The sequence below is a fragment of the Tachysurus vachellii genome, chromosome 15 (assembly GCF_030014155.1).
Source record: "Tachysurus vachellii isolate PV-2020 chromosome 15, HZAU_Pvac_v1, whole genome shotgun sequence".
Classification (NCBI taxonomy): domain Eukaryota; kingdom Metazoa; phylum Chordata; class Actinopteri; order Siluriformes; family Bagridae; genus Tachysurus; species Tachysurus vachellii.
Window position 1 is genome coordinate 14046580 of NC_083474.1, and position 18019 is coordinate 14064598.

The 18019-nt window shown below is 38.0% G+C and overlaps 1 protein-coding gene across 1 annotated transcript in view; it reads right to left on the reverse strand.

Annotated features, from left to right (window-relative positions):
- gbe1b (glucan (1,4-alpha-), branching enzyme 1b) overlaps nucleotides 1-18019 on the reverse strand; it is a 96579-nt gene that overhangs the window by 61885 nt on the left and 16675 nt on the right. Inside the window, exons 4-7 of the mRNA XM_060887981.1 lie at nucleotides 17793-17918; nucleotides 16687-16822; nucleotides 13873-13963; nucleotides 11157-11366 (exon numbers count right to left, since the gene is read on the reverse strand). Coding sequence (XP_060743964.1) covers nucleotides 11157-11366; nucleotides 13873-13963; nucleotides 16687-16822; nucleotides 17793-17918 — 563 coding nt within the window. The remainder of the gene's footprint in view (nucleotides 1-11156; nucleotides 11367-13872; nucleotides 13964-16686; nucleotides 16823-17792; nucleotides 17919-18019) is intronic.

Sequence of the window (18019 nt, forward strand, 5' to 3'; positions counted from 1 at the left end):
GCCCTCTCACACACACGCCCTCACACACACGCCCTCTCTCACACGCCCTCTCTCACACGCCCTCACACACACGCCCTCACACACACGCCCTCTCTCACACGCCCTCTCTCACACGCCCTCTCTCACACGCCCTCTCTCACACGCCCTCTCTCACACGCCCTCTCTCACACGCCCTCTCTCACACGCCCTCTCTCACACGCACTCTCTCACACGCACTCTCTCACACGCACTCTCTCACACGCACTCTCTCACACGCACTCTCTCACACGCACTCTCTCACACGCACTCTCTCACACGCACTCTCTCACACGCACTCTCTCACACAACTACAAATTTCCGGTACAGTGACCACTTACTGTTTTATAGTTCCCTATAAAAAATATAGAATTAAGGTAGATAATGGCACAGAATTACTGATGTAAAATGCAGGAAAATTTTATTACTTAATATAAAGTATTATGTTCAAGCTATACTGCACCCTACAGTATTCCTCAATGTCCTTGTACCTGTGTGACTAACTTACACTTAGCTTATTCACTGATAATTCTCCTTCTGTCTCAGCTTTTTGTACAGTATCACTGAATGTAAGAAAGACATTATATAAATTGAAATTATCATTGTAAAATTTCTACAATCTATAAATCATTCCTGTCACTTCACAGAACATGCTCTATAGCCTGGTTCTGTTACACTGAGAAGACAAATCACAGGGAATAATGCTAAATCTCAGACTTCATTAACCACAGCAGCAGCAGGGCCTTATTTGCATCCTACGTCCCTGAAGTGGTGACTCCACCCTGGCTAACCCAGCCTGAGACTGAGTGAGAACTGATTGAAATCCCCAGATCCTCAACATTACAGTCAACCAGCAGATAAGAACAAATAAATTTACCACCTTGACAGGTCATTTCACAAGAGGCGTAACGGCGAAACGACGGAACTTGACAGGCTGAGGAATGGTGAACAGCCGGGCCTTGTGGGAAACGATGACTGAGGCGTCTCATTTCACGCTTCTCACACGCCGCTCCTGGAGTGCTGGCAAAACGGCTTTCTCGCTCATTCAATAAGAGACAGGCATGGCGGATTAATGTTTATTGCTTAAGGGATGAATCATGCTCGGGCAAAACGATGTGACATGTGCCATCCCAGTGTCATTTTTGTGTCATAAAGAGATTTCTGGATGCAGTGCAAAACTGTCAAAATTAGCATTCTCTATTGACACCCAGATGTGTCTCCTGCTGATTTCAGACATTTGTCTCAATAGAAAGTTTATTAAGTCACACAGAGATGCATGGGGTGGGGAGAAATGTGCAATGCGTGTTAATATAATAAATGTTCTGAGCACAATTTTTTCTTTAACTGAGAAGGGCGTCTTGGGCATTGTACAATACACAAAGAGACACTGCCTGAAGCTTCCCCAGACTCGCTATAGGAAATCATTCACAGTGTTGCCACATGATCCGATATTACTAGTTAAGCACATCAAGCATGGCCATGGTGCTCTTATAATGGCACCTTATTGTCTAGTCATAAATAAACTAAAGGCACCAGTAAAGCAATGTAGAATTCTAATAAACATCTACAAAAATGCAAATGAAGCAACAGAATGGAGAGAAATGCAAATGAACCAAAAGAGAGACAGCAGGCTGAAATCACACATTTGAAGTGGACTTCGCTCCGCTGGGCAGACAGGGCACAGGCCACCATGCTAGCCAAGAGGGTGACAACAAATCAGGCCTGGAGCTCTAATTTACTTCGCTTTCACATAGTGTTCTTGCACTGCTTTGAGAAATCCTATTACAAGAAGCATAGCAACTAAGCTCACGCCTTTAGGCTAGTTACCTCAACATTAAAAAAACAAATTTCACAAGCATTCATATAAATGCATTTTCATACAAATGCTGATAAGCAGTGGTAGATGCTTTGCATTTTTCTCTTTCTAACACATCTGGGGTTAAGTCCATGTACTGTACTAACCCATCTGTCTGAGGAATGCTGCAATGACCTACCAGCTGCATGGACTTTCAATAACGGATTAACTTTAGCCAGAGCAGAACCTACCCATTAGCCACAGACTACATTTGGTGATAAGTGACATGGTGTTTAAAAAAACAAGACCATGTGAACCTCTAATGCAACTGAGGCAATTATGTTTTTGCTACAGAACAGACAGAGGGGTTTTATATTCATGTGTGTTTATGTGGATTTTATAGAAGTAACAGTGAGCCTCTGGGGTCTTGAGTGGCACAGCATGAAAAGATTTGCCCTGTCGCTGGTAGAGTGCATCTCAGAAACTCCACAGATATCTATTGCTCCCAGAAAACAAAACAGGTCCTGAGCTTTGAATGGGAGGGACGGCGTTACTTTCTCTCTACCTGTCAATCCTTTCGACACTCGTGGAAGTTCATGTGCTTGTGTATGTGGAAGAGGGCAGATAGTGTGTTTATCTGAATTGTGTGAGCAGAAGCACGTTAGCCTTTTCATAGCTGTTGTGTGATTTGGGGAGGGCTAAGGAGCAGGTCGGAATTAGGGGGTTGTAAAAAGGTTGTTAAAAGGTCATTCAAATCCCTTGAGCAAGGCCCAGAACATTCAAATGGTATAAATGAGATAAATATAAGTTGCTCTGGATAAGAACATCTGCCAAATGCCATTAATGTATATGTAATCTGTTAACTTATTTGCATATGAGAAGAATCCTGTATTTGGTCAAAGATACACTTTTCAATAGATGCACTGTATATGCTTACAATTACTCAAAGTCTCTCATCTCCTTCTCATGCATCCTGTCCATCATGGCAATAATGAGATAGTGACAATGACCTTAACTATTCTAAGAATTAATATTAAATATTACAGTTATTCATGAGTCGGTTATTAGTTATAAAGGTTATGCAGTACATTATATGGCCTTATAATATATTAAAATAGCGCACTTGTGTTACCACGTGATTAGATATCAAGACATTATTGGAGCTTTAGGAGACATTATTACCATATAGAAACATAAAGATATACAAGGAATATGTAAATTCATTGCCACCATACAAAGATTTATGATTTATGTAAAATTATTTATGAATTAGAAAGAGTTACTAAAAACTGCACTGTGCTCAGAATATTTCTGGAGAAACAGGATGTTTGAGCTGTGCTAGCAAAGTGCTTATGATGCTGAAGGAATTGAAATCCCCTCACTGTATGGGGTTGTAAGTTCAGGGAGTGCAGTTGAGTTCTTCACAAGTTTCCTCATATCACGGCTGCCATAGCAACAAGCACCCATGTTAAAAGTGATGGCATTAAGTTAAAACATCTTTCAGACATCCGGACATTTTCGGACATTTCAGTATTCCGAAACTCACATAAACACTTCTGTTAAAGGTGTTTGTAATTGGCGGATGTGCTCTCTTTTGTTTTGTGCACTGACTGATGACAAAAACTCATTCTGCGAGTTGGGCTTGTGATTGTAGTGTTTTTAATGCATCGCTTTTAAGAGTTGTCTGCTACTGGACAGATCTTTTATTTTACTTGACAATTATTTCAGATGTTTTTGTCTTATCTGTACTAGAGATTCTTTCATTTCATTTCAATATAATTTAAGGACCCAATCCAGGTGGATTTTCTTGTTTTTAGAAGTCATTTCAATGCCCGTTTTATTCGTGGGATAAAAGAGCATTAAAGCAGATACCTGTATCTGTGTTAAGGCCAGTGCATCTGGTCCCTTAACAGGTGGAATGCTTGCTATTTATTCATCTGTGCTTTCAGGGAGCTCATCTTTTGCATTCAGGGATGAAGCAGTCATTCTTGCTGCAAATGCATATAAATGCAGTCTGTGCATATGAAAAGAAATACACTTTAAATAGATATGAGAAGCTGTGGTAAAAAATAAGTGGTGCAATTCGAAGCATAGCTATTTAGCAAGAACTAAATAATTAGTTAATAATTATAACAGTTATTTCACAGCACCTAGCCATATAATGTATATGTCCTTATAATGTACTCCCATACAACTGCTAATCTAAATCATCCTCAGCAGCATGTCAAAGCAAAAGTTTCTCCATTCACTGTTTTTCTTATTATCTAATTGACTAAATCATGCTTAGGCTTATCCAGTGTTCCATGATAACTACAGTGCATTGAAACTCAAATCTCTTTCCAGTCTCACATGGCAGCGAACAGCAAGAGGCATTTTTGGAAAGTTTACAAGAAGGCTAACAAAATCTCAGTCAATCTCCCCTCTCTCCTCTACTAATGGGACTGCTGCCAGCTCCTTCTCATCATCAATATCAAAGTCTCTTGATTAAGCGGCACCACATACTCGCTCGCTCCCGGCTTCCGGCCTCCGATCACAATTCATCTCCTCAGAAAGGAACATAACAAGGGAGTTTGACCCCAAATCAAATGCAAACAACCATCAGCTGAAAAAAAAAAAAAATCTGTTATGGAGCGGCGATAACACCAGGGCCATCCTTTGGGGTTTTACAAATGACTCTTCAGATCACTGGCGGTCGTGGCATATGTCTGCAGCCCTTCTAATGAGTCCCTCTGATAACAGTACAGGCTCAATAAGTAATGAAACTCCAGCTAGGCTCTCTTATTAACTGATCCCTGTGCTGTCTGACACTAAACATGGGGTAATGTTTTGCCGCGGCAGCTGTTGGCACCCACTTATTAAACTCAGGTTCAAAACAACATTTGATTGACTCCATAAGGGCGACACAGATCCTTGCTGACGCTGGGAAATGATTGAGACAGTTAATGAACACGACTAGAAGTGAAAATAAGTTTTTGGATCAGCGCAAAGGACATTAAGGTCAGGACATGCGAAAGACAGATATGCACAATACTTATGGAACCTATAATGACACCAAGCCTCAGACAGATTTCTGTTGAAAGGCATCTATTATTCACATTGTTATAGGAGTCAGTACTGGAGCTGATGTGATGTCTGGAAATGGTCCGGAGATATAAGCATGTTTAAAAAGCCTTTTTCGAAATAATGTTTTTCTGTTTTTTTTTTTAACCACTATGGCCTATTATTATACTCTTACGTTCTGCACCAAGTCTAGATATGGTGGTGATGTGGTGCAAAGACAGAATCCTCAGTTCAGAATTCATATCACATCGAAGCGATCGAGGCAGAAAAATCAGAGGTGCCAGTGCATAGATTGACCGAGAGATGCTCTATGCCGTACACCCGAAGGCCCTTTTTTATACTGTTTAATTATACAACATCCAGAAGAAACATATTCTTTTACAATAACTTTCAGACCTGCTTCGTTCTGACAGTGATTAAAGGTGCTACAGCCCCAAACACACAGAAAAGCAAGTCCTCATCTTAACTAAGACGCACACCAAAGATACTTGATACTGTATAAAATGGGGCCCAAAAGTCTCTTATTTTCTTCTATTTTGCATTCTTGTCCCACTAAACACAACATTTCTCATTAGGAATTATATTTTCAGTATTTTAACGAGTGAGAAGAAAAATTCTAGAAACTTTTCCATCAATTTCAGACTTTCTTGGTATTCGGTTTTGCTTTTTGCTGTACTGTAATTACGGCATGCACTCACGCTGGCACAGAATCCACAAGTTTGTGCAAATCCTGATTATCCATAAACCAAATCCATCAGTCATCTGAACACGTGCTTCAGTGAAAGAGATAAAACTCTTCGAGCATCAAGAATCTTGAATAGTTAAAACACTGAATTTTATTTCTTTGTGTCAATTCTTCGGTGTTATAAAAATGTATTATTCTGTTTTAAATTAAAATGATCCCAGATCTCAGACTGTTGGAATACATGCTAAACATCTTTAACTACATAAAGTTCTGAAAAGTACATTTAATGAACCAGCATACAGTATGTTTCTCTTTTGCATGTAGCTCAATCAGAATTAAACTAACATCTAGTATTCTAAAATCTGGTTACAGTCAAAAGTTAAATTTAAAGATTTCCTTCCAACTTCACAGTTAGACACTAATTCTATTGCTGTCATTTGCTTTTCAATAAATCTGTAATAAAATCTATTTTTTATAATGACCAAGACAATGGTCTGTCTTTATGTCAGCTTTTATTCATATCCAGCAGAATAACAGACTACCAAACCAATCCGAAGATAATACGGTAGCTCGGAATGAATCCACCAAGCTCAATATTATTACTAGCGTTTGGTCACACTATGAAATCCATTGAAATAATGAAAGGTTTATGGATTGATAAATGATATAAAATGACAGCACTAGCACACACCCTAAGAAGTAATGTGGGCCGTGTCCTTAGCGTGATGATAATGCTGGAAGAGTGAATAAAAACCCATCAGTGACATGAGCAGAGCAGCCTGCAGCTTTGGCACGTTTGACCGACACGTCGTTGAGCTGTCTAACCCACCATCAGTCATTTTGCTTAAGTCAGTGTCACACTAGAAAGTGACAAAGCAACAGGAAACCATTCATTTCCTAAGCAAGTGTGTAGCACAGAGCTGTGATTTTCAGAGACAGCGGCAAGCAACGTTTAAATTGAGATTTTCTCAGTTCTATGCAAATTAGGTATGATGTGGTAAAGCATATCCTAACGACACACTTCACTGAATTCCTTAGACCAATTCTAGAGCGCTCAGAGGAAAGCCTTAAAAAACTCAATGTAGAAGCCTAAAACAGAGTGTTTCATTATTATAAAGGATTCAGAGTGGAACCCTTTGAGCAGGCTAAGAACTCTTAATTATTTAACAAATCCTTAAAGAACTCTGTGTTTAATTACCATTTAATTGCTGGGGATAACTGACTATATAATATAATTTTTTAACAAAGGTAATATAGTGATTTTTATATATTTTACAGTATGGCATATATGTTATTATCTCATACACAATGTAACTGCTATCATCTAATATAAGAACCTAAAAATGCTGTACAGTCTGTGTTGCATTTTTTGCTACGTCTGTGTGTGTATTTGTGTGTGTGTGTGTGTGTGTGTGTGTGTGTGTGTGTGTGTGTGTGTGTATATGTGTGTGTAGTTGGGTGGGCCATGCTAAATATTTTAGTATACAAAATCAATTTCTTTCCATTGCCTGTCACTAAAATTCTTATTTTGACATGAAAAACAGAACAGAGTTATATTTATTTGCACAAATGGCCGCTGGATGTTTACTTTTCAGTAAGAGTTGGACACCTTCTCTCAATAACAGACTAGTTTCAGTTGAATTAAATTTGAGCCAGGACAGACAGCACAGCAGCAGAAAACAACCTGCTTGCTAGTGTGAACCAAAAAACTGACTGATATCTTATTGTTAAGTTTTAATGGAGATCATAGTGAGGACTCCGTGTCATTGTGGGGCCCATGTGAAGTGAATTAATACAACAATGAACATGGCAATAAATGACTGGCAATTATCTAACAAATGATTTACTCATAGACAGAGGTATGCTAGTCTCATAATCAGGTGTCTAATCATTGTGGATCTACTGTAATCAATAACCCACATCAACATCACGTCTCACAGACAAACTTACAGCATACAGTTTGTTTGCAGTGCCTTCTATACACTGAAAATCACTGGCACATATGTTCAGTGTATCAAGCTTTCACTTGCATGTTCTGTATGAAGCTCTGCATCTGCAGCAAAGTATTTTAATCAAGTCAACCTCTATTGCGATATGTAAAATAATTTGACCTCTTTTTTTTTTAAACATATGGAGCAATGCAATCTTCATGCATAAATATTGTGCTGTTAATAACATAGACTTACTTTACACTTAAAAAAAATACTAATTAAAAAAAAATTATTTATAATAATTTATAATGTTGTATAAGATATAATGTTGTATCTTTTTACCACTTAAATACTCAATACGTAACTATCACCAATTATAAAATTCCACAGTCTGAAACTACATACTGTAGTATCTCACATCTCAGACACACACACACACACACACACACACACACACACACACACAAACACACACACGCCTCTACTGTTAACACTTGATGCACTCAGGTTTTGTTCAAGAACACATCTTAATTAAGTGTGAGGTACGAGCTGACAGCAAAACAACGTTTATGTGTTGATCACCTCTTAAGGATCGAGAAGTGAAAATGAGACAACAACAAAGACTAATTTCTTGGTACGCTGAGTGGAGGTAGTCTAGACAAATTCATGATTAAAAACTGCCAATTTAAGAAGGGAATTGAAGTAAATTACACTCCTATAATGTAGATCACTGATCAGTTTAATTGTATTTGCTAAAAAACAAGATCTTGGTGCTCTGGAGACCTTCAGAAGTGTGTCAAGGGTCCAAAATTTAACAATTTTGTTACAGTCATGGGAATCACAACCCACCATCATTACAGCAATTATATTTAATGTTTATTTTTCAGATTTAAATAGAATACGTTCAACTCTATTCTAAAACATGAAACAGGTGTTTAAATAATACACGTTATGGCCAATGTATGTGGATGTGGATGCCTTCTTATGCTATAGGATTACAGTTCCATTTTATATGAAAGGGTCCAAAACTGTTCCATCCCGCATGACAATGTCTCTGTGTACACTCTATGAAGCTCCTTGAAGACATAGTTTGCCAAAGATAGAGTGGAAGAACTCCAGCATCCTGCAAAGAGCCCCAAACTCAACCCCACTGAACACCACTGGGATGAACTGCAACACCGAGTGCAGCCTTCTCATCAGTATCAGTATAACATCAGTATCTTACATCATTAATGTTCTTGTGGCTGAATAAACACAAATCCCCACAGCCATGCCCCAAAATCGACTTGAAAGCCTTCCCAGAAGAGGTTATCATAACAGTAAAATGTAGCATGGGATGTTGCACAGTGACATGGTCAGGTGTTCATATACTTTTTCATATATTTTTACAGTGTATCTACTTGGATTTAATGACAATTTTAATAGAAACGTATTCTGTTTGTGAAAATTTCAAGAATAAAAGGTTGTATGGCTCCAATAAATAGCCAGAATATTACTGAACACATTTAAGCCTAAGATTTGAATAGTTTAATTATGTTTGTAAAATAAATCTGTTCTGTGGTGTTCCATGGAATTAATTTTGAAGGTGTCTATGTACTATGTACTCAATTACTTAGTAATTAATATAAAAGCCTGTGACATTATACAATCTCAGATGATATCTGCTGAAGCAGGCACAGTGTGCTCAAAGCTCTCTATTTAAGATACCTTCTGATTTAACCAATCATTAACCAAACTATTGTCACTGTGGACTATAGAGTTATGTAATATCAAAGAATTTGAAAGTGATGGACACAGATAAAAGAACAATACTAACAGCTACCCTGCCAGTGTTGTAGTTTTTAGCACCGCAGTGTCCCTTTTGAGACAAAATTTACAACAAAAAGTTTTTTTTTTTGTTTTTTTTTTTTTTTAAAGACAAATGGCTCCGAAACCATAAAAAGACTCATATGATTATTCATAACCAAAACATTTCTGAAAACATATAAAGCAATCTACATGAACATTACACTGCTTCAGATAAGCAGAAATAAATGTGCGATCAAACGCAAACAAAAATGCTGATGAGGAGAACTAATTATGCTGGTGTAATTCAATACAGCATTATTAATTACACACAACCTGGAAGTATAGCTCATACACATACAGAGGGCTCTGGGAGTTTAAGTGCAGCTGAAATGATGTATGGCCCAAAGTGGTTAAGTAAGTGAACAATGAAAGCTGAAAGGAAAACACAACACTATTCTATAATAAAAACACTACAAAACTTTATCACAAACACAACCACAACCGGTTCTCATGTACTGGGCCTTTTATATATATATTTTTATATATAACGTCTGTCACGCCTTCTGTCTCTAGCCTTTTAGTTATGCTGTCATAGCTAGTCTTGCCGGAGACCCTATCTGCACTTAATTTACATTATCCATAACCTGATTACAGTCATACCTAACAATTTTTCTCTCTCTTTTTCGAGCAACATATGCCACTCCCGAGCTCCTGGTGTTCCGAGTTCCTAGCCCGATTGTCTCTTCTTACGGAGCCACTTTGTCAATCCTGATGTTCTACCGCTGGCTGGAGTCTCATCGCCCGGTGGTCACCTTGCCAGGGATTGATCTGCATGGTCAGCCAGTGTCTTATGGGATTGTTGTGTATGAAGGGAGATGGTCATGCCTTTTTTTGAACCAATGTTGTGTAAGTTAGCTGTATGGTCTGGTCTTTATCAGCAATCAGGTCTGTGCTGAACTCAGAGTTTATGATGACCCATTAGTTCCTCAGGGGCTCTTGGTTGAACTATTATAAACTGTTGTAAAAAAGACATTATTTACATTTACACTATTCACTGTAGTGTCAAATGAGGATTGGTTCCCTTCTGAGCCTGGTTCCTCTCAAGGTGTCTTCCTCATATCATCTCAGGGAGTTTTTCCTTGCCGCTGTTGCCTCCGGCTTGCTTATTAGGGATAGGGTTAGATATATATAGTATTCAAAGTCAATCTTTTTAAAATGAATTTTAAACTTTAATTGTATATATTCAATTATTTATTTATTTTTATCCTTATTTTTTTTTCTTATTATTATTATTATTATATATTTATTTCTTTTTCTGTCTCTTCTGTTTCCATACTTCTGTAAAGTTGCTTTGAGACAATGGGAATTGTTAAAAACGCTATACAAATAAATTGAATTGAATAGAATAGACATGTTTCAGCATTTTATTATATATAAACCAGATACTTTTGTGAGTATAAGCTTTATAAATAGTTAAAATATACCGTGACCTTTTTAGGCAAGGAAGAGGGCAAAGTCACCAAATAATCACTTTGGTTGAAAACACATATTACTGATAAATTTCAAATAATCTATACATCACCATCTACGAGCCTTGCGTTTTTTCGTAATTTTTCGGAAAGGTGCCACGATTTCTGAAATTGCTCTCTGCAACTATACTCTGTCAAGCGCCAAGTCTAGTCAAGAAGCTTTTATTGTCATTTCAACCACATATAGCTGATGCAGTATTTAGTGAATTGAGACAACGGCTGTGCGTATCTATGTATGTAGGTCTTGTGTGTAGGTGAGTATGTACTGTATGTGTCAGTTAATACGTTAATGTACAAAACAACCCATATCAAAGAAGCCTTCAGTTCAGACCACAGCAAAAATTAAATCTGACCTGGAGTAGTTGAAGAGTCGGCTGTCCCAAAGAGGATGATCCCCTCGTTGTCCACTGTGGAAGAAGCATGAATCAGAGCCATCGAAGTGGTTAAGACCATCCTCTGTGTTTTTGGAAGCATGGCTGTGCACCACGTCTAAAAGCACCATGATGCCCATAGAGTGAGCCACATCGATGAGCTCCTTCAGTTCATCTGGAGTGCCGAATCGGCTAGGGGAAAAGGGATTTTAGATTAAAGCTAGAATACTTATCAGTGGAAGCTGAGATAACACTGTAAGGTAATAAGGTGGTGTAATAAGTAGTCCACTATAAATAGGAAATAATTAAATGATAAGCATGAAACTATAACCATAAATATTAAGCCTTAAGCATGGTAGCTCTTTCACTGCTAAAACATTCTGCATAGACAGCTACATGTGTCGACATGTTTACTACGTAATACATGACATATACTGTATTTGAGTCGATGGTGTAAATTTCCCATCTCACTGTATCCTTAACATATCGGAACCCAAAACGAATCCTCCAGCAATAAAAACAACCACAGGCCGATACAATGACAGAGTGGAGGTCACATTTTTTATTCAAGTGCGATGCTCTTTGCAGAGGAAAGTGCAAGATGGAGTGCACTTGACACTTCCTTATGCATCCCACTTGTGTAATTGCTCCTTGAAGGCTTAACCGTCCTTTAGGCTATCATTGCATCGCTCCACTCCACCCCACCACCAGCAAAAAGCCACGCACAGTGACATTGCCCTCGCTTCCCAGCATCCAGCCGCCGCACTTTTTAAATGGCCATGAGAGATCAATCATGGGTGAAATTACTCTGTATATATTACACTCTGGCTTTAAGCTCTCTCCTCTAGCTGAGATAGCTGGCGAATTCGTGAGTGTAAATGAAGCATCCCTGCTTGATCTTCCTTTATCTAAGACGTGTGCCACTCTCCAGGATTAGCGCCAAATGTATTTACAGGGAGATTAACGGATCCCGTCAGAGTCTCCCAGGACCGTTCAGAGGCACAGCTGTAGGACCTAAGACAGAGTTCATAGACGAAATATACTGATGATTATCGATTATGAATATATGAAAAGCATAAAGGAAATGAAAAGTGATGAATCTGTGTGTTAATAGATGCTGTTAGCCGTACATGACAAATTATGCAGAGCTGCTCTCAGCAGTAAAACACAGCAAAAGAAAGTGATTTTACACAAAAGCTCTGCTGTTTTAGCACTTCTAGTTCTTGGACAACGGAGCTAAACAAAAGAGTAAATACTCTAAACTCAAATGCCTTAATTCCAATACTAACCAGATTTATTGTTAAACATCCAAACCAGGGATCATCTAATGACAGCCTAACTCATCTCAACACATATTTTTCCACTAAGTAAAGTTTTTTAAATCATGCATAAATAAAAAATCATGCATATGGGGGTGTAGTACTACTACTGAGCATAAAACACATCACTCACTCACTCATTTTCTACCGCTTATCCAAACTACCTCGGGTCACGGGGAGCCTGTGCCTATCTCAGGCGTCATCGGGCATCAAGGCAGGATACACCCTGGACGGAGTGCCAACCCATCACACACTACGGACAATTTTCCAGAGATGCCAATCAACCTACCATGCATGTCTTTGGACCGGGGGAGGAAACCGGAGTACCTGGAGGAAACCCCCGAGGCACGGGGAGAACATGCAAACTCCACACACACAAGGTGGAGGCGGGAATCGAACCCCCAACCCTGGAGGTGTGAGGCAAACGTGAGGCAAACACATCAGTCAAAAATGCTATCATTAGTCAAACATCAAAAATGCTATCATCAGTCAAACATCAAAAATGCTATCATTAGCCTTTAGACAGCAATGAAGAATGCTGTTAGGTTGAGAATCATGGAAGGTGTGAGGTGTGAGGTGTGCCAGGGAGGAAAGAATAGTAGAATTAGTACTAAAAAGCAAAGGTAAATCGCTACAGCTGCACTATTTAACCATCAAACATTAGTATTGGTTTAAATGTGTAAAGCAGAAGTTTCTTGTAAGAGTAGCGTTAATGGGGATTAATCTTACTCCAAAAGCCTGCTAGTAGGTAGAAAGGTGACACTACATTCTACAGTATGGGTGTAGACAAATGTGCTTGTGCGGTGTCTTGTGCTTCATTCACGTGTTCCTGCCTTGGCCCAATTATTCTTCGGACATACTGTACTCCTGAATCACGACTCGAAACAATGTAAACTGGTTACTGACAATGAAATAATGAATGAATGGGTTGAATGAATGAATGAGTGAATGAATATCAAATAGCATGCTCTACAGATAGGTTGTACAGGGCAGGTATATACTGTATGTAGGAGATTTTTGCCTATGTCAAATTTAATAGTCAAACCCTGATCTGGAATGTGTTTTTTTTAGTAAGTTTTATAAGAGCACGTCAGCCTATTTGACAATAGAAAACTAAATAGCAACAAGAAAAAAAAAGAGCACAAGGGGGAAAAAAACCCTGAAACCATAAATTTCTGCTCTGGTGGGAAAGTGTATTTAGCTAAAGACATTATCAGGGTGTGATAATGTGCTTAACCAAACAATGATGTGCATCATTTAGAGCTCCAAATTTAAGTGACTTACTTTGTATTGCATCTGAGCATGAAAAGTAACCAAACTCAGCATAGTACTTTGGTGCTACACCATCTTGTAAAAGCATTACAGTACATAACATTTACCTGGATGCTGCGAAGAAACTCGTGACTTGGTAACCAAAGCTAGCATAATAGGCGTGTTCCATGATAGCCATCATCTGAATACAGTTGTAACCTGAAAAATAGGAAAACCATGTTGGTGATAATAAAAAAAATTAGATTATATTGACATCATAAAGTTAAAATGAATCAAACTGGAGACATTTCGAAACAAATGTTAATCTTAAGGTTAGTGGCTTGCTGTAAAGTAGAGCGGCAATAAAACCATTTTTGAGACACTGGACATACATGCAAACTTTTTCTTTTTATCAGAAAAATTCCTGAATATTCTCAATTCCAAGCAAATCTTTGACAGATAAACTTCCCCTATATCTTGAAATTCAATAGGCAGGCTGTGGCCGCTGGGACACAGTAAAGGGATGACTTCTGGGGTCATGTGGAGCCCTCATGACCCGGTTTAGTACAGAAACATGACTACAGTCTCTAGTCACATTGCTTCCTCACTGACAGGACTTTGAAATTGTATGGTAAAAGACTCAAGAGGCAGGTTTGACGAGTCTCGCACTGTTGTTTTTCAGAGCAGAGTGGTTTATTTATTTATTTATTTTACTTAGTTTCTTTGTGCTGCTTCAGAAAAGTTTTTTTTTTTTTTTGAAATGATGACAGTGCTGCAGCCTCTAAGGAAGCCTCACTTGGCTCATGGATATACATATGCATGCACTCACTCTTTCCTTCACACATTCTCTCTCTTAAACACGTTTCTATGCTGCTGGGAAGCTGAGGCATCTTTGAGAGTTTTTTCTGAGACAAGCAAAAAGTTAACTCCGGAGACCCGGCAGTACAGTATTCACAACCAGAGTGTGAAACCAGGTCTTAAAGTTACATAATTAACACAGACTAAATATTCAGACATAAGTTCAGACGTAAACCGGTCGTTTCTCAAGTAAATATTTATATATTTGTGTCTGGTGTGGTTTTAAAATACAATAAGGCAGCAAACTTGCTTTAAACTGCCTCATAAATGCACTGCAAATGTAAATAGACACTTCTTGCTAAAGCTGAAACACAATTAAAATACAACAGCTCCGAATTCAGATAATTGTATCCTTTGTAAGAAGGTATCTGACTTAAACAGAAGTATCTGTTCAGACTGGGCTTCATTTATTAATCAGACAGTAATTCTGTAGCCAAACTGAAGCCAAAATCCCATCTGCTTTACAAACATTTCATTCTGATTTTCTTCGTGCTATCATAATGGAAAATGCAAATTTTCTGTAACATACTGAGGTGGTTCATGGCACAGCTGATCTACATTCAAGGAAATTTTTATCACACAAAACTCTGTTTACTTGAGCTGTGAGGCATGTGTTAACTTTTCCAGTCAGTTCCTCCTCCTTTATTAGGGTGCCATTACTTCTAACTTAATAGCTAGTTTTATTTCTGTCTTTTAAGTCATTAATATGAAATGACAAAATGCTCAAATTTTCCCAGGATGCAACTGAAAAAAAAAAAGCAATTTAAGAATAAATCCTATTTAAACAAAATCTTTAAACAAAATTGCAGTACTGCATGCCAGCTCAATTTAATAAAATAGTGGTCCATTCTAAACAGTTAGTAAATTTTCTAAAATCCCAGGAGTTAATTTTCCTGAAATAACAATATTTTCATGATTTATCTCAATTTTACCGTGAACAATTTAATTAACAAATTTGTTCATGTCCAGCTCAATAAATGAGGCCCGATGCTAGCAATCTTTTTACATAGCATGATTACAGTGAGCATGCATTATCTTTCTGACAAGATTTCTGAATACCTAACCTCACTAACAGGGAAGTATATTAACCAATAATTATCACAGCATGACAACATGCTTGACTTTCCATCACTTACTAGTATGTCACATTACAGAAGACTCTCTAAGGCCTCCAAAAAACTGTGGCTGCTGGTGGCATTTAATTGCTATTTGATGCTTGCCATCTTGCATATGGGATTCCATCGTGGCAAACTTGGTGACTGCCAAACTTTAATTGAATTTGCTTATCATTATTTTCTGACAAAGCAGACAAATCCAGGGAGGAAAGATTTCCAATTTATGCAACACAGACATCATTCTGGTACTAACCAGCTTTAATAGGCAATCCTTTCTCTTTCTGTATAAAATCAGACACAGTAATATCAGGCCATACACATAAGGACATGTGGATACCCTGGAACACTGCATGCAAACTGAAAACATTTCGAACTCTTACATCTAAAATTATTAGCAGAAGGGTCCGAAAAGGTCACTTTATCTGTCCAACCACAAGAGTACCATCTGAAAACTCACACACAAACAAATCTACACAAAACAAGCACAACTACACAGAAGAGACACTAATGACCACTTTACATGCCAGCAGGTGCCTGTAAGAGCCTTTTTGACCTGCAGAAGGGTCTGAAGAAGAGGCTCATAGAGACTTGACTGAATAGTTAGGATCAGGATTATAATGCGCGCAATAGCGGCTCATCCTCCGCATGTCAGGGTGGTTGAGTTAAGCACCGCTGCCACTCAGGACCCGTGTGATGACGGAGGGATCCGGGCAGATAGAAAATAACCTACCTGGCATTCAGAAAAACTAGCACAGAAAGACAGACCAGAGAAGACACAGAGTAGAGAAAGAACACTAAACTAAAATGCTAAGGACTTATAAAAGACACAGAGAAAACTGCATTTGATCTTATGTCATTAGAAGGCAGCTTTAATAAGGCCTGGAGACTGAGATTGTTAGTGCGATGTAATGTTAATTAAGCTCACACACCCAATTCATAAATTTAGTGGTTTAAAAGTAAATGTCTTACCAAGGTCTTTTATTTGAGGCAGCACATTGTGTGTGAAGTTGCTGTAGGATGCCACTTTGCCCTCTGGGGATGCGATGCCAACGTGTGACTCGTATATCCGTAAACTGCGGGGCTTCCGTGGTCGGGGATGTTTATGCTAATCACAGGAAAAGGTGGATATGTAGCTCCAAATAAATACTGCATGTGCAAAACTATGAATTTTAGAATAGGATTGGGTAAACATAAAATTAACCATGAAAATGTATGTGGAAATTCTGGAAAAAACATCAGATGTTGCAGTGTCGAAATTCTGTTAAAGAACCCAAATTTTCTAAAATCGGCTTTGGACTAAAAACAAGCTATGACACATTCTGATTCCTTTAATCTATTAAACTTTAAATACTGGTGTCTTTCAACGGATTCAAAATGTAATCTTAATGCAATTTTCTCCATTTATATCTTGAGGTTAAGCAGACTTGAATATGCTAGAAGTTTACTTGTGCTTGTAAAAAATAGAACTCAAGGGTGATTGCAAAATCAGTGTGACATTTAGTCCTTATAACTGAAATCAGACTTGATTTTTTTGAATAATATTTTTGAACACTGAATCTAAGAAAACATGAAAAAGCTTCTCCTTTTTGCTGCATTTTGCTTGTAAATGAATAACAGGTTGAAAGTTACAAGGTTGGGTTTTTTTTTTTTTAAACAAAAAATTAGCAAATACACAAAATGTGATTAACTAGCATCTATGCCAATGACTTAAGAGTATTAAGAATATTTTAAATTATTCATTTAAAGTACTTATGAAGCCCATAATATCTTAACTTCTAAGGTCACTAAAACTAAAGTGTACATTTTTCAAAATTTATAAAGGATTACGGATTATGGGCTGGGTTATGTTAAAAAAACTTTTAGAAAGATTCTTTATTAATGTCTAGGTTCCTGGGAAGGACATTTCACAAATGTTCAAGATGTCTTTTACTTTGCAACTGTCAGTTTCACCCTCAGTATCACCCTCATACAGTACATAATACAACTGCAGTTTAATGTCTGCAATGTGTAGTGTCTTTTCACCATTACCAAGAAAAAAAATTAAATCAATCTACGAAAATACTTTAAGAATTTACCACATAAGGATGAGGTGAATCCCAGAACACCCAGTCATACACAACTGATGTGCTAGCTTTGGTAACATACGATGCCCAAGGTGAAATTCGATACAGTCGCTCTCCTTCTTTGGTGTGAAGCACCACCTAGAGAGTAGGACAAATTAGAAGTTATGACAAGTGCAATCACACATTCAGAAGAAGGTAAAATTTGGTAGGGATGTGGAAGCCTAGTGGTTAAGGTGTTG